General features: G+C 45.9%; 1 protein-coding gene across 1 annotated transcript in view; it reads left to right on the forward strand.

Moving 5' to 3' along the window:
- The window catches only part of HSD17B4 (hydroxysteroid 17-beta dehydrogenase 4), a 289,335-nt gene that overhangs the window by 103,480 nt on the left and 164,935 nt on the right, over positions 1–20,920 (forward strand). Inside the window, exons 12-13 of the mRNA XM_040421676.1 lie at positions 13,434–13,531; positions 20,546–20,782. Coding sequence (XP_040277610.1) covers positions 13,434–13,531; positions 20,546–20,782 — 335 coding nt within the window. The remainder of the gene's footprint in view (positions 1–13,433; positions 13,532–20,545; positions 20,783–20,920) is intronic.

Consider the following 20,920-nt stretch of genomic DNA (forward strand, 5'->3'; position numbering starts at 1 on the left):
GAGCAAATAACGCCATATTAGCATGGCTTCATAAGGGATCGGTCATGTCAAACTAATTGAATCAGTTTCTGTGAGGAGGTAAGTTCTAGACTTGACAGCGGCGAATCAATGGATATTGTATATCTGGACTTTTCCAAAGCATTTGACACTGTACCACATAAAAGGTTAGTATATAAAATGAGAATGCTTGGACTGGGAGGAATTGTCTGTGGGTAGGTAACTGGCTCAGTGATAGAAAACAGAGGGTGGTCATTGTCACTAGTGGGGTACCACAGGGGTCAGTATTGGGCCCCATTATCTTCAATATATTAATGGTCTTGTAGAAGGCTCGTGCAGTAAATATACATTTTTGCCGATGACAGAAAACTGTGTAAAGTGATTAACACAGAGGACCGTATACTGCTACAGATGGATCTGGATAGTCGAGGCTTGGGTAGAGACGTGGCAGATGAGGTTTAACACTGACAAATGTAAGGTTATTCACATTTGAAGGAATAATGCAAGTCACCCGTACATACTAAATGGTAAAACACTGGGTAACACGGACATGGAAAAGGACCTAGGAATTTTAGTGAACAGCAAACTAAGCTGTAGAAACCAGTGTCGGGCAGCTGCTGCCAAGGCTAATAAGATAATGGGTTGCATCAAAAGGGGCATAGATGCCTGTGATAAGAACATAGTCCTGCCACTTTACAAATCACTAGTCAGACCACACATGGAGTACTGTGTACAGTTCTGGGCTCCTGAGAACAAACACATAGCCGAGCTGGAGAGGTTTCAGAGGAGGGCAACTAAAGTAATAACTGGAATGGGTGGACTACAGTACCCAGAAAGATTAGACAAAATTAGGGTTATTCACTTTAGAAAAAAGACTGAGGGGAGATCTAATAACTAAGTATAAATATATCAGGGGTCAGTACAGAGATCTCTCCCATCTATTTATCCCTGTGACTAGGGACATCCTCTTCGTCTGGAGGAAAGGTTTGTAGACAAACATAGAATGGGATTCTTTACGGTAAGAGCAGTGAGACTTTGGAACTCTCTTCCTGAGGTGATAGTGAGCTCACTAAGAGTTCAAAAGGGGCCTGGATGTGTTTCTGGAGTGTAATTGTCACGGCCTCTGTGGTGTGCGCCGTGACACTGTTGCTGTGCATGCTGTTGCCAGCGGCAACGTGTTGTGGTTGCAGCATGTCGGTGCCTCCTTTTCCTTCTGAGGCCTTTCCTGTCTGGTTTCCCGAGATAGGTTAATTATCTAGCTGGTGGGGATTTTGGGGTTTCTTAGGTGTGGCCACAAGGTTTATATTGCCTCTGGCCTGTTGGCCAAGTGCAGTGTTCCTCCAGCCTTGCTGTGTCCCGGAGCTGTGCTCCTGCCTGGCTTCTACCATCTGCCCAGTGCTTGAGGGCCACTTTGTTGAACACCATGGTCTTAGTTTTCCCGGTGTCACCTTCCCTTCTCTACCCCTCTTATTTGTTTGGTGGTGTTCATATGGTGGGTGTTGTCTTGTCTAGTGTTACATGTCTGGTGTATTCGTGTCTGTAGTCCAGCATGTTGCTAGAAATTCTCCCTGATTGTTGTGCCTCCAAAAGGGGGTCTCGGGGTTCCCCGGAGGGTGAACTAAGTTTTGGATGCTGCTCTGCCTGGGGCCGCCATGCGTCTGTTTTGCATGAGTGTTTCCAGGCAGTTACTGGTGTGCTTGGATACGTGGGTGTGGTTGTTTGTACTGTGTCATGTATGGTGTGTGGGCACCAGTACTCGTGCTCAGGTTCCAGTCTGTGTTGCTGCGGCAGGTAAGTGTGTTGTATGCTGTGCTTACCTGCCGATCCATTTACTGTGTTCAGTCTCCACTGTTTCCTTGCAGCTAGGCCGGTGGAGACTCCTGTTCATCAGTGTCTGGCATGAACGGGTCGTCTCTGCCCTTTCTTTATTTGAGGGATTTTCAGGGTGATTATGGGTCCTAGGTTTCCTGGGTATGAGCCATTCTACCATCCAGGTCTGCTCATATGGTGAGGATTCGGGATGAAATAGCAGGTGACCTGCTCCCTTATCCCAGCCCCTGGCCTAGTTGCCTTTTCCACCGTCTCCACATTTTAAGGTGGGGAGTTTCCCCTACTCCCCACCGTGACAGTAATAATATTACAGGCTATAGCTACTAGAGAGGGGTTGTTGATCCAGGGAGTTATTCTGATTGCCTTATTGGAGTCGGGAAGGAATTTTTCCCCTAAAGTGAGGAAAATTGGTTTCTACCTCACAGGGGTTTTTGCCTTCCTCTAGATAAACTTGCAGGATAGCAGGCTGAACTGGATGGACATATCTTTTTTTCATCCTTATAAACTACTAGCAGAAGGACCCAGCTTCGCACGGGCATATTTAATCTTTCATTTTATGTTTCCGTGTGTCGTAAAGATATCCACAGGGCCCGCCCCTTTAACAGTGACCTCCACAGGCCCCACCCCTTTAACAGTGGCCCCTGCGTCCCCATGCATATAGCATTGTAGTTGTGCCGTCATATGACTGAATATTTAAGGACCTGCAAACTGCTAAAACCAGGCTCGGACTGGCTCACCGGGAAGCCGGTGAAATGCCCGGTGGGCCCCTTGCCTGTCTGCTTATACTGCAGCCAGAGCCACCAGCAGGGGCAGGGCAGTTACTATACTTTCAGGCACCTGGCTGTTATCAGGGGCTGGACTGCAGCACTGGCACACATATCATTTTACTTTGGTGAAAGGGACAGCACAATACCCTGCAGCGCTTGTCCCTTTCTCCAAAGTAAACTTCACCGACCCGACATGAGCAGACAGCTCCCCCCCCCCCTCTCTGCAGTGTGATATTCCATCATGTGTGAGGAGGGGGCGGAGCCAGAGGAGCCGACAGCCGAGGCAGGCAGCAGCAGGAGATAATGGAGACGCTGCTCTCTCTGAGTCACTGTGCCTCCCTCCAGTATAAAGTTCTCTTCTCTCACTGGTCCCACTACTCCACACAGCAGCACTGGGGTAAGTTACTGTGGGAGGGAAGTGGGAAGAGAGTCCTGAAGCTGCTGCCCCTGCACATCTTGTGTCCCTGTCCCAGCCCCTCACAGACCTTTCCCACCAACTATCTCACCTATACTTTATACAGGGCAAGAAGTGATGTCTCCCAGTGTCCCCCTCTTCCCTCTCATCAGTGGCATTTCACACTTTCCCAGCCCCTCACCCCCACATAATATGTAATGTCTCTGGAGCAGTGGCGTGCACACAATCCATGGGGCCCCGGTGCAAAACTGAACCATGGGGCCCCCCTTCCCGTCGCCCCCCCCCCCCCCCCCAACCTCCCTCCACCAGCAGCAGAGTTAGGCTCCATTCACACGTCCGCAAAATGGGTCCGCATCCTTTCCGCAATTTTGCGGAATGGGTGCGGACCCATTCATTCTCTAAGGGGACGGAATGGATGCGGACAGCACACAGTGTGCTGTCTGCAGCCGCAATTGCGGAGTGCGGCCCTGATTTTGGGTCCGCAGCTCCGCAAGAAGATAGAGCATGTCCTATTCTTGTCCGCAGCTTGCGGACAAGAATAGGCATTTCTATGGGGGCGCCGGGCTGGTGTGTTGCGGACCCGCAATTTGCGGGTCCGCAACACACCACAGACGTGTGAATGCAGCCTTAGGCTACTTTCACACCTGCGTTAGGTGCGGATCCGTCTGGTATCTGCACAGACGGATCAGCACCGATAATGCAAACGCTTGTATCCGTTCAGAACGGATCCGTTTGCATTACCACGAAAAAAAAAAAAAGATAATGCAAACATTACACTGAAAGTCAATGGGGACGGATCCGTTTTCAATTGCACCATATTGTGTCAGTGAAAACGGATCCGTCCTCATTGACTTACATTGTAAGACAGGACGGATCCGTTTGGCTCCGCATTGTCAGGCGGACACCAAAACGAATCTGCACAGACGGATCCGCACCTATAATGCAAACGCTGGTATCCGTTCAGAACAGATCCGTTTGGCTGCAAGCAGCGTTTTGGTGTCCGCCTCCAGAGCGGAATGGAGGCTGAACGGAGGCAAACTGATGCATTCAGAGCGGATCCTTATCCATTCAGAATGCATTGGGGCTGAACTGATCCGTTTTGGGGCCGCTTGTGAGAGCCCTGAAACAGATCTCACAGGCGGACCCAGAAACACCGGTGTGAAAGTAGCCTAACTCTGCTATATTTCTGTAGCCTGCAACCTCTGACTGCCCAGTTGGGCTGAAACTACTACACCCAGCATGTTCTGGCAGTAATAGTAAATGGATATTGGTGCAATTCTGAGCTACTAGTCTATATAATACAATATAATATTATGTATTATATAGACTAGTAGCTCAGAATTGCACCAATATCCATTTACTATTACTACCAGAACATGCTGGGTGTAGTAGTTTCAGCCCAACTGGGCAGTCAGAGGCTACAGAAATATAGCAGAGCTAGTTATAAAGCCAGACCCCATCAGACCCTACTCTGAGTCTACTCTGAACTCACTGACCATAAATGTGGTGAGCAATTATAAGGACCTTTTTTTTTTTTACAAATCTTATCTTCACTTCCAAACCGGCACCAGCTTCTTCACGCTCTCCGGTGCCTTCTTCCTGCTGCGTCTCGGTGTTGTTGTGCGCCTGCGCAGCCTAGGGAAACGTTGTGTCCGGTGCTGCCGCCCAACAGGAAATGACTAGGCACGCCGCACCCGCACGGGGAGGAGAATCGGGGGGGGAAACTCTCACTCAAGGAGGGTAGGGCTGGCCTGGCCTGGCACTACAGCGCAGAAACGCAACACTGGGTGGCGGGCCCCGGGTCGGCCGCCCGGATTAAGGCTGTTTCACACGAGCGAGTCCATTGCGGGAATCGCGCTCCGTGTGTGAGTGTGATCCTCCGCTCTAGACTTGCAGGAGCGCACGGCATTATCATGATTTATAATGCTATGTGCCTCTGCTTGGCCTTTTTTCCACAGAATCATACTGACCGCTTTATGTCACTATGTCCAGAGCGGAGGTTCACACTCACACACGGAGCGTGATTCCCGCAATCGACTCGCTCGTGTGAAACAGCCCTTATACAGGCAGGCACAGCACTACTGCAGGGCGGGGCCAGGGGTCCACAGGCGGCCGGGCCCCCTGGAGTGCCGGGCCCAGCCGCGACCCCTGTATGTACGCCCCTGCTCTGGAGGTTATATCAGTACTGGAGCGATATAAGAGGAGCGGCTGATATCAGTCACATAGGATGTAATGTCTCTGGAGGTTATATCAGAGCTGGAGCGTTATAAGAGGAGCGGCTGATATCAGTCACATATGATGTAATGTCTCTGGAGGTTACCGTATTTTTCGCCCTATAAAACGCACTTTTTTGCCCAAAAAAATGGGAAAATGCCCCTGCGTCTTATGGGGTGAATGCTGACATTTTTACAGGCTGCGATGTATACGAGAGCGGGGAGGGACTGGGTGCGGTCACTGTACTCCGGCCCCGCCGCTCCGGTGCTGCAATATTCAAATATAAAATGTCTCATTCAATTAAAAGTGATTAAACATGCCCCCCCGCCCCCCACACACTTTTAATATTACCATACACCCTAACAGCCGGGCGGGCGGCAGCATAACTCCCTGATGTCACGTGCCTGCGCCGCCTACTTTATGAATCAAGCAGGCGGCGCAGGCACGTGACGTCAGTGAGTGACGCGCTGGCCGCCCGGCCTGCCTGCGTTGTACAGAAGCTGTTAGGGTGTACAGTAATATTAGGAGTGAGAGGGCATGTGTAATTACTTTTAATTGAATCAGACATTTTATATTTGCATACTGGAGCGGTGGGGGGGGGATCTGTGGATGACAGTTTTATGGGGGACATCTGTGGATGGCACTGTTGAGGGGTGGGGGGGGTCTGTGGATGGCACTGTTATGGGGTGGGGGGTCTGTGATGGCACATATATAACAGTGCCACCCACAGGTCCCCCTCCATAACAGTGCCACCCGCAGATCCCCCTCCATAACAGTGCCACCCGCAGATCCCCCTCCATAACAGTGCCACCCGCAGATCCCCCTCCATAACAGTGCCACCCGCAGATCCCCCTCCATAACAGTGCCACCCGCAGATCCCCCTCCATAACAGTGCCACCCGCAGATCCCCCTCCATAACAGTGCCACCCGCAGATCCCCCTCCATAACAGTGCCACCCGCAGATCCCCCTCCATAACAGTGCCACCCGCAGATCCCCCTCCATAACAGTGCCACCCGCAGATCCCCCTCCATAACAGTGCCACCCGCAGATCCCCCTCCATAACAGTGCCACCCGCAGATCCCCCTCCATAACAGTGCCACCCGCAGATCCCCCATCATAACAGTGCCACCCGCAGATCCCCCATCATAACAGTGCCACCCGCAGATCCCCCATCATAACAGTGCCACCCGCAGATCCCCCATCATAACAGTGCCACCCGCAGATCCCCCTCCATAACAGTGCCACCCGCAGATACCCCCCAATAACAGTGTCCGTCACAGATACCCCCATAACAGTGCGTCATCCACAGATCCCCCCCATAACAGTGCGTCATCCACAGATCCCCCCCCATAACAGTGCGTCATCCACAGATCCCCCCCATAACAGTGCGTCATCCACAGATCCCCCATAAGGCCTCATGCACACGACCGTTGTTGTGTTCCGTTCCGCAAAATGGGGTTCCATTGTTCCGTGATCCGTTTCCGTTTTTGTTTCCGTGTGTCTTCATTTATTTTTGGAGGATCACCAGACATGAAGGAAAGTAAAAAAAAAAAAAATCAAGTTTGCCATGCAAATGATAGGGAAAAAACAGACGCGGACGCGGATGACAATCTTGTGTGCCTCCGCGTTTTTTCACGGTCCCATTGACTTGAATGGATCCGCAAACCGTTTTCCGTGGAAAAAATAGGACAGGTTATATTTTTTTGACGGACTGGAACCAGGGATCACGGACGCGGATGACAAACGGTGCATTAGCCGAGTTTTCAACAAACCCATTGAAAGTCAATGGGTCCGCAGAAAATCACGAAAGCGGAACAACGGACACAGAATAAAACAACGGTCGTGTGCATGAGGCCTAACAGTGCGTCATCCACAGATCCCCCATAACAGTGCGCCATCCCCAGATCCCCCCCCATAACAGTGCCATCCCCAGATCCCCCCCCATAACAGTGTCCTTCACAGATCCCCCCCCATAACAGTGTCCTTCACAGATCCCCAGTAATAGTGCCATCCACAGACCACCATTAGTTCCAAACCCACCAAAAGCACACCTTTTGGTTAAAAATATTTTTTTTCTTATTTTCCTCCCCAAAAACCTAGGTGCGTCTTATGGGCCGGTGCATCTTATAGGGCGAAAAATACGGTATATCAGTACTAGAGTGTTATAAGAGGAGCGGCTGATATCAGTCACATGTGATGTAATGTCTCTGGAGGTTATATCAGTGCTGGAGCGTTATAAGAGGAGCGGCTGATATCAGTCACATATGACTGTGGATAGGTCATCAGTATCTGATTGGTGGGGGTCTGATACCCGGGACTAGGGATCGACCGATATTGATTTTTTTAGAGCTGATAACCTGTGAACTTTCAGGCCGATAGCCAATAATTTATACCAATATTTTGTGCATTTTCATTTTTGAAAAAAAATAAAAAAATTCCTACACAAATCTGTTGTTAAACGAAGAGATGCCATTATATATCTAAGATTAAATATTTATACTTAATATTTTGGTGTTTTTTTAAATTTAATAACTATTTCCCCCTTAGGGGCTAGAACCTAGATCCCTTGTCCTATTCACCCTAATAGAGCTCTATCAGGGTGAATAGGACGTCACACTCTCCCTGCTGCCCTGTGCATAGTACACATGGCAGCAGGGAGCTGACTATGGCAGCCAGGGCGTCAGTAGCATCCTGGCTGCCATGGTAACCGATCGGAGCCCCGCAATTACACTGCTTGGGCTCTGATCAGAAGCTGCCACTGCCACCAATGAAGATAACTTGCCCATTAATTCAAATATAGCGACACCTGACCTCTATGAGGGGTAGCTGCGATCCGCAACAGTTAACCCCTCAGGTGCAGCTATATGATTCACCCGCCTCATATATTTGAATTAATAACGGAGTTAACATCATTGGTGGCGCAATGGCCACAGCCCCTCCCCTCCTCCTCCCCTCTTGCCTCTCACTGGTGTGCTGCTGAGGGAACATTGATCGCGTTGATAGCAGTGCGATCCATGTTCGCGATTCGTTATCGGCATATCAGCAAGGTTAGATGCTGATACCGATAACTTTGAAAATCCTGAATATCGGCCGATAATATCGGTAAATCCGATAATCGGTCGATCCCTACCTGGGACCACTGCCGATCAGCTGTTTGACAAGGCACCGGGGCTCCTGTGAGCCCTGTGTCCTTCTCTGTGATTTTTCTGGGCCATGTGACATCACGTTCATTGATCAAGTGGCCTAGGAGCAGCTCAGCCCCATAGAAGTGAAAGGGGTTGAGCGCGATACCAAGCACAGCCGCTATACAATGTACGGCGCTGAGCTTGGTGAGCTGTGAGGAGGCCGGGGCACTACTGCCAGCACTTCAATAAACTTATCCTTTTGAATATGCAGGAAACATTTCCTTCACTTTGGATATTGTTTAGGCTGGGGGACTGGGTGGTTCATCTAGGTCATGGAATGTCCACGTGTGACCGCTGTCCAAACTACTGTAAATAACATACAGTTATCAACTAAATGAGTTGCTTAAAGGGAGTCTGTCATCACAGTTTCACCTTTTTAACCCTTCCCATAGCTTTTGAGCAGCATTACAGTTGATAAAAACGTTACCTTTATAAGCAATCGTGGACTTATAAAACTGGCAAAAATCATCTTAGTAGGATGTGCAAATGAGGGCTCGCAAGTGCCCAGGGGCAGCGTCAACCTCGTAGTTGCCCAGGCAGCTCTGCCTTATCGTCGCTTCCCCCCGCCCAGTCTTTCCCTCTGCCAGCCCATCTTCTTACTTCTTCTTTCGCCGAGATCCTGCGCACTGAGTCCGTTAGCCGGCGCATGCGCATTAATTACTGTGATGCCATACCAGGAATGGAATGCGCCGGCCGATGGACTCAGTGCGCAGGCGCGGGATCTCGGCGAAAGAAGTAGTAAGAAGATGGGCGGGCAGAGGGAAAGGATGGGCGGGGGGAAGCGACGATAAGGCAGAGCTGCCTGGGCACCTACGAGGTTGACGCCGCCCCTGGGCACTTGCGAGCCCTCATTTGCATATCCTACTAAGATGATTTTTGCCAGTTTTATAAGTCCACGATTGCTTATAAAGGTAACGTTTTTATCAACTGTAATGCTGCTAGAAAGCTATGGGAAGGGTTAAAAAGGTGAAACTGTGATGACAGACTCCCTTTAAAGAGAAACTATTTGATATAGTGCAGTGCACAATACTGTTCTGTTTAGCATACTGTTACTGTATTGTGTGCTAAAATGCATACATTCATGTGTGCGAGACTGAAAAATGAACAAGTTATATCTCCAGCTCTAGGGTGGGCCCCCAAAATCAATTCCACTGGTGGGCCCTAGGCACCCCAGTCCGACACTGGCTAAAACCTGTGATCAGTTATGGAAACCCGCAAGGTTCTATTGGCTAATAAGGGACATGTGACCGTGTAAATGGCAGTTTTGGATTTAAGTGAAAGGCTTCCTGGCTTCTATTGGCTAATGCTGGTCATTTTTTGGGAATATCTCAGGAACGGTAAGTCCTAGAGAGCTGGTGAAGATCGGTCCAGTCATTTGGTCGCGCATAATGAACGTCCAGACAGACAAATTCATTTTGATATATGTATGAGATGTTACTTTGTTGCTATGTAATTGTCCTTACACAGGGAATAGAATGTCTGTCAGGAGCGGTGACCGGACCTCTAACTTTACTGGTTTGTTCTTCTCATTGTCATTGATATTTCTTCACTTGTTTAATTTGTGGCTTGTCTGGTGCAGTAACAAATGTCATGTTTTGTTGTTTCATGTGGAGGTGGGAAAAAGTCTGTCTAGGGAGAACATGAGTGCGTAGAAAAGTACTCGCCCCCTCCTAGACGTCCATGCATGGAATCGGAGTTCACATTTAGTTCATTATAGTAGGGTCTATCAGGGGTTCCTCCTCATTTGAAAGAATAGCTGTATGTGCAGTGTTGTTCTTTCTGTTTAAAGTGATGGAAACTTCAATGGACCCCATTATAAGTGACCAGGGTTCGCGAGGCGCTGTTTTCCTCCTTCGTTATGTCTCGTTATAATAAAGGCATGACGCCAGTGTAAAGAGCTGTAGGTCTCCTTTCACACAGTCTCTTTTGTGAATAGTAAAACCAAATCCAAATGTTGCCCCCCCCCCCCCCTCCCCCAATGAGGTTGGAAATGGTGACTTGATTTTAGAAGGTTATTATACTCCCTTATCTGCATTATGACGATTATGTATTGTACTTTGTTACAAAAAACAGACTGATCAGGACAGGCTACAGGTCCTCTTTATTTTTCTCTTACTGATGCAGCAGAGCAGGGTTTGCCTCTCAGATACTATGCTGTAATATCACATTGGAACGTCTACTTGCCGGTTGGCCTACTGTATTTTGTCTTAATCCAGTACCACAAGAACTGCATAACCATTTCAACTCTGCTTCATCTGTGCATGGTGATTTGATGATCCATGTTTGATTTTTCTCTTCCGGCATCTTATAAGGGAGTTTAGTCCATTTACAATCCTATGAAAATGAGTTGCAGTTCATTATGTGGGAAACCTTTTCCTGATGCTTCGATAACACATTGTCTTAAGAAAAAAGAAATATTCCCATTGTACAGGGTTGCAGCCTTTTTTCATTTGATGTAGCGGTCTGTTCCTCGTACTCCTGCCCTTGCCATGCTACTTTGCAGCACAATGGAAGTGATTTCATTACCTCCTCTTGTCACAGCAGGGTGTGCTGCACATTCCGTTTTTCTCTTGCTGATGATGGTCATGAATTGCAATAATTTGCCAGCGCAAGTGATTTTTATGCTGTTGTCTGTTAAGAAATATATAGGCTTGTGGAGGAACTATTTAAAATGGGGGGGGGGGGGGGGGGGAGAGATAATCTTGACTCACCAGGTTCCTGTGGTTTCCAATGCTGAGCGTTCTGAGATGTTTAGAATAGTGTTTTCAGAAAGCATTCATCTTTGTTGTGCAAGTCTTAGGTTTGTCAGATACAATATTACTATTCCTTCAGCTGATAACTCATATGGGGCACATATACAATAGAACGATTTTATTCCCTCTTCCACCACGTGCAGTCCAGGAGGCGGTAATGAAATCGTTACTTTGCTGTTGGCGCACGGATGGATGTACATTTGAAAAGCACCTTTTTATTATGTTTTAAATGAGAAATCAATTCTGACTTGGTGTCTACAAGTGTGCACATGCTTGGCGGATATCTGAGGTGCGGAGACGGAATGATTCCTGACCCTGCTACCATTGGAAAGCAATAGCTGGCATTCACGAGTTTGGAACAATTTGCGCTCGGATTATACTCTTTTTCTAGAGGAGTGATGCTCCGTTGGAAGTATTAAAGATTACAGGAAATTGTGCAGAGTTTAATTGCTTTATTTCAGCCATTGATTGACTCTGCAGGCCTCATGTGAATAAAATATTTCACTCTGCAAATTGATCTATGAAATATTGTCTTGGAGGCGCCCATTTAAGCCTTTTTTTTTTTTTTTTTTTTTTTAAAGCTTAACATTAAGGAAAAATGCTAAGAAAATCAAACCAAGGAAAATCATATTTGCTGTCTCGTATGATGTTATGCTGATTGCAGCTAACAGTCGCTTTCCCTTGTGGGTGATTTTTCCTCTCTGAAGAAAAAGAATGGTAAAATGTGCCTGTACGGTATTGAGAGGAACTACATCTAAAATTTGGTGCCACCATCAGTTCTCTTCCTTGGGATGAAAATGTTCAGTGGCATTGGTAGGGGGAAAGTTACCACAGTCACCATGGTAGATCCATCCCTAGGACCAGCTTGTATATCTCAGTAAGGTACTGTTAGGAGTTTCTATAGTCGGCCACGCTAGCAGACATTCTGAGCCTAGTTATGAAGGCCGTAGGGCTTCTACCAGGCAGATTGACCATGATGTACTGTAATTACCTTAGAGAATATCCTGTATTAGAAGATAATCTGTGCCTGCTCTGTTGTACAAAGTATAGGTTGGGCTCTATTCCCATCTGAGTTGGAGGCTGTCTTGCAGATTTCATCATGTTTTTACACCACTCTGAAACACTGACCATCCCAGAACCTTATGGACCCTATTATAAGACATTTAGGCAACTCTGGTATCCATTGTTATGATGGATACAACAGAGATTTGTGACCTCAGTTAAGAACAGAAGCCATAACTCAAGTGTGGTCATAGTCTTTCCTAGTGGATTGTTCAAGCCAATTATAGGTTGTTTCTTGGGTTATATGGTGGACCTGCAACCTATGGGTACATTCACATAACTCTATTTCCAGTCCACAAAACATATCTGTAAAATACAGATACATCCACGTGACATCCGCATTGACTTCAATGAGTCTGTGGTTTGTATTTATGGCCAAGAGCAGGACATGTTCCATTCTTTGCAGAATAGACTTACAGATGCGGAAAGCACACTGATGAATGACCTGAGCCATTGCAGCGGTCTTGTGACCAGCGTCAACCCAGCTGTTGACGTAGGGAGACTCTGGGCCTGCAGATCCAGCTGGACAGCGATGGAGCTGCAACCCAGCCGTGGGGATCGGGAAAATGATTACCGCCATGAATCGCCCATGCTGGGAAGTCTATAAGAAAGTAAACAGTGGCAGGGCATTTTTTATTGACTTTTTCAATGGTTTTTCTGTTACAATGTTTTGAAGTGATATCACTCATATTTAGAACTGCTACACCTGTACAAATGTGTTAGGCACCTATGTATACTGTAGGCAATTGAAGTCCTCAGGGGTGCACATCTAGTCCTTGATTTTCATCAATGGGTCATTGTATGTCATCACTGCCACATAAGTATTCTTAATTAGTAATTCCCTTGCAGTAGTCTTTATGCCAGTGTCTTGATAATTTCACGGTCATTGACTTAACTATAATGTTGACACATGCATTGGACAAACATTGAAATTATGTGTATTTTAGTTCTACCTAAAATTAGGGTAGTGTTCGAGTATAAAACCCGCTTGATTCAGGAGAACTTTCTAGATCCCATTATTGTAGCTCTCCCATGGTAAATTGATTAAATAATTTATTGAAGGAGGTTCTCTCCACAGCGTCATTTTAAGTGGTTGGCAGGGGGCTTACTAATGGTACAGTAGTATCACAAGTCATATTACAGTTGCAATCACATTCACATTGTGTTCTACATGAATAAATGCAGTTTTTTTTTCTTATCCTGATTTAGAGTCCACCGGCTCTCTGTATGCAGTCCTGTCATCTGTTGACTCTGAGGAAGGCATTTCTATGAATCCCACAAGCCAGCGGACTTCTTCTATTGACCCGGTGAGTTTGGTCATCAAAGTAGTTTTTCATAGTCTCCAAATGAATGCTTTGTAGGGGTTACCACCCCCACTTTTACTTCGTTATCTAGAAAGGTAGGCTTAGTGTAACATTGGAATTTGTGACTACTCGTTGCATTAAATGAGTCCTCTGTTGCGCTACTTCCTCCAGGGAAATGTGGTCTTGGCGGTTGCGTGAGCAGCATAATCTGGATTCTCTGAGGATCTGCATCAAGGGGTTTGTACTAGGTAGTTTGAAGGGATTATCCGATTTGACTTTAAAGGGGTTTTCCAGTTTGCATAAACATCCTTTTTAAAATCATTTCTGAAGGTAGCTATAATATTGTAATGTACTTATTTTACCTTTTTATTGCTCATATCTTCCATTCTGGCCATGTCCATGGAGCTACCGTATTTTTTGCCCTATAAGACGCACCAGCCCATAAGACGCACCTAGGTTTTTGAGGAGGAAAATAAGAAACCTTTTTAACCAAAAGGTGTGCTTTTGGTGGGTTTTGACACTGTTATGGGGGATTTGTGGATGGCACTGTTATGGGGGATTTGTGGATGGCCCCCCTCTGCTCACCGAAGTATTTCTAGATCGTAATCATTAACCTATTTTTAAGTTTAACTAAAGCTGCGCTCTCCCCTGTTCCGCTGTATCTCGCGTCAGTGAGTGACGTTACTGCTGCCGTCCGCTCTGCCTGCTATGGAAGCTTTTTAGTAAGTGTTGTACGGATACAGGGGAGAGTGCAGAGTTCGTTAAACTTAATAACCGGTTAAGGATTACCGTCTAGAAATACTTCGGTGAGCGGCGGGGCCCGGTGTAAAAGTACAGTGACTGCACCGGGCCCTGCCGCAAGATCCGGACTCCAGCCCCTCCTCTCTCCCCGCTCATACATCGCAGGCTGCCTTGTAAAATGGAATCATTCGCCCCATAAGACGCACTTTTTGGGGGGTAAAGTGCATCTTATGGGGCGAAGAATACGGTAGTTATTTCCTATGATGTGTTCATGGGTGTGTCTGTAATGTCGGAGTATCTATGTAACTGGGTGGGAGGAGCTATGAACTAGCTGTGCGTTCCTAGGGGGCGGTGCTGGAGATTTGGCAGAGAAAGTGCATCATGGGTTTGGTTGGATACAGCAACAGGAAGTGTTTCTTACAGAATGAAAAGAAACTAGAAAAATTTGTTTACATGGTGAAAATGGGTCAGGATAGTCCAACTGAAGAAGAGAAAGCATAGGGAAGATGTACATGAGGCAAGCGACTACATGAGCACACCTGATAACCATAGTAATTCTGGAAACCCCCCATCATATTTCAGTCAGATCTATCAATACTCCATAGAGGGTAATTTCACCTATCTTCTGCATTAGAAGATATTTTTAAATTCATTAGCCGCTGTTTTATATTCTCCAGAGCCTTGGTAATTCATATCTGTAAAAGGCCATGAGTTTTTGCGCTCAGAACTTTTATGTCAACCACCATTTTCCTTTTCCATGTATGTCAGAAGATGCTAAACAAAAGTTAGTTGGATCTTGGAATGGTTTAACTGGATCCTAAAATTCAGTTCTATAGCTTTTAGTTTACTCTGTAAAATTCTGCATTTGTATATGGCTTTATGCATTCTAGTCACAGGCAGAACTGCTGTCTCGTGGCATTCCAATATGGTTCCCCTGCCTTTATGATTTCTACCGAATACAATGAAAAGTGACATATGCTTCAGGCCTCTTGTTAAACATGTGATGGATAAAATATACACATATGTAACATAACTGAATACATGATTCAGTTTAAGAGAAGCGTGCTGTGAAGGCTGCAGAGCAGACTCCGCAGGTTCAGCTTCAGAAAGAGAATTGTTAATTATTTTTCCTGTTTTTCTTTCCTGTTCACTGATAGAATGGCCTCTAGATAAAGGTCCATTCTGTCCCTGGAGGTTTTTGCTGTCGAACATGCAAAGAACTCATTCAGACATCCTTTTGTCTAAATAAAGGTGACTCACAACCTCCAAGCAATTTCCCGTCCCAGTATGCGTATCCTGGAAGAAGATTTGCTTAATTATTTTGCTCACTGCTACCAGTACATACCGCTGTTCTAGCCTTTCCCTGAATGGGCTTCATCAGTCTGCCACTGGAAAGAATACTGAGCAGACTGCTTTCTCCTCCATCTTGGCAGTCCTTATCGGCAAAATGCAAATAAATGTGTAAATTCAGTTTAGTTATTTCTACATTGGTAAGCTGTATGGACGTGATGTTGTGCAGAGTCTATATAGTCTTTTCTGTACACCTAGCGTTGAAATACAAAATCCTCGGAAGGGTATAAATAAGAATTATTACAAAATCTCAGCTGGACCTGTCTGCAAGAAATACATGGGTATTTCAGACAAGCATTACAGCAGATCCGGTGCTGAGTGTCTATATAAATGAAATGCCTCCTACTTAAGTTGTATTACTTTTCAGGAAAGAAGAAATGTTCAGCCCTTTAAAATCTGTCACTGCGGACATCTGTTTCTAATGTCTCTCATTCTGGTGATATACTCCACCATCCTGCTGTCCCATTTCAGCTTAATGCTTGCTGCTTGTCTTTGTTACACAGCACCCTCCTCCAATGTTTCCATGACCATCCGCTGCGCTGCAGAACAGGCTCGTCACGTTCGTTGTTCTGTCATGAACTTGTGTCTGAACCCTTCAATGGGTTGTGGAGAACTTGCTGTAGCTGACAGGTCACTGAAGACTGTGCGGGGCATAAAAGGAACATGCAGCGTGCTATAGACAATGACCTGTGTTGTATGAAGCTGTTTAGTGTCACTCAGGGGATGACCAGCTTTGAGGGTCAATGTTTTGTTTGGCGCTGTCCAGAAAAAAGTTCTGCACTTGTAGTTGAGATAATATATAGAAGTATAATATGGCGCTGTTCACCAGACATGCTGGATGTTTACCAGGTGATGCCACTATAGCGAAGTGTGTGTTTTTCATTTTTATTATCTTGCATAGCGCAGTGCAGCACAGTAGTTTCCATGCTGCTAGGGCTTGCTGTGAGGTTACTAATGTAAAAACCAACTAGTTTCCATCATTCTTCTCTCCAGTCTGCATGCATGCACCTTTTATTCAATGTATTAAAGGGGTTTTCAGAGGCTCTTATATTGATGACCTGATCTTATATTTCAGAAGGCATCGGCACTTGCAATAGTGCTGCAGCTTAACCCAGGCCATGTCACATGGCCTAGTTGCAGCTCATCCCCACTGAATTGAATGGGGCTTAGCTGCGATACCAAGCCCAGCCGCTATACAGTGTACAGTGCTTGGTGAGCGAAGAAGGCCGGGGCTGTACTGTCTATTCAAACAGCTGATCGGTGGAGTCCTGGGTGTTGGACCTCACAGATTAGATACTGATAAACTATCCAAGGCATTGGTAAATCGGTAAAAGGCCTCATGCACACGGCCGTTGGGCAGCCGTGGCCATATTGCGGGTTGACAATCCACGGCCGCCGGCTGTGTGCACCATGCATCACAGATGCGGACCCATTCACTTGAATGGGTCCACAATTCCGGACATGCGGAATTGAACACCGGAACTACTACGGAGTGCTTCCGTGGTATTTATTTGCGGTGCGGAACAACGGAAAGAAACATGACATGTCATAATTTTTTGCAGTGCGGACTGACCCCAGACCCATTAAGTTGAATGGGCCCGGCCCGCTGCACGGATGTTGCCAATGCACGGAACGGCCGTGTGCATGTGGCCTTAAACTCTGAAAACCCCTTTTAGTACTGCTGTGATTGCTCCCCTCTTCACAGACAACGCTGCTCTGCTACTGACAGTGGACAGTCTGCTGCCCAGCATCTGAAATATGCCGCCTCTAAAGACAGGGAGAGAGGATAGTTGGTGACCAGTTGAGATAGCAGTCTGAGAAGTGGACAAGATTTTTAAGGTCTCTGTAGGAACCTCGCATAAGTATAAGGCTACTTTCACACTAGCGTTCGGGGCTCCGCTTGTGAGTTCCGTTTGAAGGCTCTCACAAGCGGCCCCGAACGGATCCGTCCAGCCCTAATGCATTCTGAATGGATAAGGATCCGCTCAGAATGCATCAGTTTGGCTCCGTTTGTCCTCCGCTCCGCTCAGCAGGCGGACCCCTGAACGCAGCTTGCAGCGTTCGGGTGTCCGCCTGGCCGTGCGGAGGCAAACGGATCCGTTCAGACTTACAATGTAAGTCAATGGGGACGGATCCGTTTGAAGTTGACACAATATGGCTCAATTTTCAAACGGATCCGTCCCCCATTGACTTTCAATGTAAAGTCAAAACGGATCCGTTTGCATTACCACGTTCTGAACGGATCTAAGCGTTTGCATTATAGGTGCGGATCCGTCTGTGCAGATACCAGACGGATCCGCACCTAACGCAGGTGTGAAAGTAGCCTAAGATAAACACCAGGGGTGTGGCTGTGACTCTTTGAGACTAACTTTGGCTAGATTCAAGTCTCTCATTTGCTTTTTTTGTTCCCTTAACCCCTTCAGGACCCTGCCATTTTTAATCTAAGGACCAGGAAATTTTTGGCAAATCTGACATGTCACTTTATATGGTGATAACTTTAATGCTTGTTTTCTCGTTACATTGTACTTCATGACAGTGAAAAATTTGAGTCAAAATATTTCATTTTTATTTATAAATACCAAATTTACCAAAAATTTTGAAAAGTTTGCAAATTTCAATTCCTCTGCTTTTAAAACTAATAGTGATAACTCCTAAAATAGTTATTACTTTACATTTCCCATATGTCTAGTTCATGTTTGGATCATTTTGTAAATTACCTTTTTCTTTTTTTGTGATGTTAGAAGGCTTAGAAGTATAGAAGCAAATCTTAAAATTTCCAAAACCCAATTTTTAAGGACCCGTTCAGGTCTGAAGTCACTGTGGGGCTTAAAAATTAGAAACCACCCATAAATGGCCCCACTTTAGAAACTTCACCCCTCAAGCTATACAAAACTGATTTTACTAACTTGGTTAACCCACAAGAATGAAAGGAAAATGTAGATTACATTTCAGAATTTCACTTTCCAGTAATAAAGCAAAGGTTAACAGCCAAACCAATATTTATTGCCCTGATTCTGTAGTTTACAGAAACACCCCATAAGTGGTCGTAAACTGCTGTGGTATGGTTTTGGGATCGTAGATTTCACTGGGATAATTTTAGGTTGCCTTGTCACGTTTTGAAGACCCCCCCCCCCCCCCCCCCTTCCCAGATGCACCTCTAGTAGAAACTCCAAAAAAGTGACCACCTTTTGGAAACTATGGGATCAGGGGGCAGCATTGTTGGTACTATTTTAGGGTACATATGATTTTTGGTTGCTCTTACATTTTTTGTGAGGCAAGGTAACAAAAAATAGCTGTTTTTGGCACTTTGTTTTTTTAGTGTTTATCTGACAGGTTAGATAATGTGCTCTTTCTATAGAGCAGGTTGTTATAGAGACCCCCATACAATAACTTTTTTTGGGGTTTCAGTTTTACATAATGAAGTATTTTGAAAATGTTTTTTTTGGTGTCTCCATATTCTGAAAGACATAGGTTTTTTTTGTTTTTTTTTTGGGCGACTTATGTTTTATTGTCTCCATATTCTGAGAGCTTTTTTTTTTTTTTTTTTTTGTGGGATGAGATGACTGGTACTAAATTGGGGGGGGGGGGGAGGTGGAGAGAAATGCCTCTTTGATCGCTTGGTGTTGCACTTTGTAAGGTGATAAAAAAATGTTTTAGCTTCAACTTCTAGGGTCTGATCCCCTTTGCAATGTATTACAATACATCCTGTATTGTAATACATTGCATGTCAGCTTATATGGTGATAGCCTGCCTGTGAGACCCAGCCTAAGGAAGGCATCGGGCTTGCCTTCTCTGCCATCTGCTCCCCACCACTGCAGCACAGGGACCCGATGGAGATGCGGAGGGCACCTGTACCCTCTGCATGCCGCAGTCAGCTTATACCCCCTGCGCATACAAATCTATGCTCTTCAACGATGTCAGCTTATGCAGCAGGGGTCCGGTTGTCACTGACCGCCGGGTCCTTGCCGCTGATCGGATGGGCGCGGCTCCTGCACCATCCCAATCAGCCTGTCATACATGTACAGCGCTGGTCCTTAAGTGACGTCTACCAGCGCTGTATGTGTACGACAGGGTTAAAGGATCATAAAAATAAAAAATTATTGCCTGATGGACCCCATTACGGGGACTAGAACGGGGTTTGTTTGGTTTCTCGCATGGTGTCCAGCATTTTACCACAAAAAATAGCTTTGTTTCTTTCTATGGATCCAAGCTTGTTGGAAATTCAGATCTTTACTCCTAGGGATTTTTAGATGCCTCTTTGCATATTCCGTTTCCCATGGAGCATTGCTATAAGTCTTCATACCATAGAGTACTTCCATAAAGACTCCATACAGGACTGGCCTCTTTAAGGAGGTTCAGCACCCTGCCTAAGCTGCTGACAGAATCTCCAATGGAGGCATCTGACAGCCCCTGACACAGATGTGATTCTAGCCTTAGAAGCATCTAAGCTACAGGCGGTACATTAGTCACTTATCACACAGTTTAGTCATTTAAAGATTGGAAAACCACTAGAAGTAAACCACCATTATGCAGTGCATTCTGCAGACATCCTGGTCTAGAGCAGGAGAAGCTGAGCAGATTGGTTTTTATTTTATAGTTTTATTGGAAATAATTCAGCAAAACATGTAATTTAATTTAAATTTCAGCTTTGTGCACGAACCATGTGGATGGTCCCAATCCTTGATGGCTGGATATCTCTGCATGCAGAGTCGTTCAGGGAATGCTGCCGATCACTGATAAGACCACCTAAATGACTGCTAAAATCACAATGAGCATAGATTTTAAATAAAGTTAATTGTTTACAATTTTAGCCATCCAAACTATACAGCAATCTGCTCAGCTCCTCCTGCTCTAGAACATGCTTCATTGTGTTTTCATGGTGACAGGTTTTAGATTTTTCACGTGTTCTGTTCTTGTTGCTTGTAGGCTCAGGCAGTTGGGAAGAAGCTACCTACAGCCAAGTACCAGTACAGCAGTATACATCCTATTCTATATGCTCTTGGGGTAGGCATGTCCACCAAGGATCCAGATCACCTGAAGTTCCTTTATGAAAGGAGTGAAGACTATAGCTGTTTACCAACTTTCGGAGTCATTCCTGCTCAGGCTGCCATTTTGGGCGGAGCACTTTCTTCAGTTCCAGGCCTTCATATTGATCTTACACAGGTAAGTCGTGAGATTTGATGCAACATACATTGTTAGTCATGAAGCTACTGTACCTTGGATTTCGATTTGGTGAATTTGGCTAGCTCAGCTGAATGTAATGATTCCTTTAATTTAGCAATCCATTGCTTCAATCTAGAT

The sequence above is a fragment of the Bufo bufo genome, chromosome 2 (assembly GCF_905171765.1).
Source record: "Bufo bufo chromosome 2, aBufBuf1.1, whole genome shotgun sequence".
NCBI classification, from domain to species: Eukaryota; Metazoa; Chordata; class Amphibia; order Anura; family Bufonidae; genus Bufo; species Bufo bufo.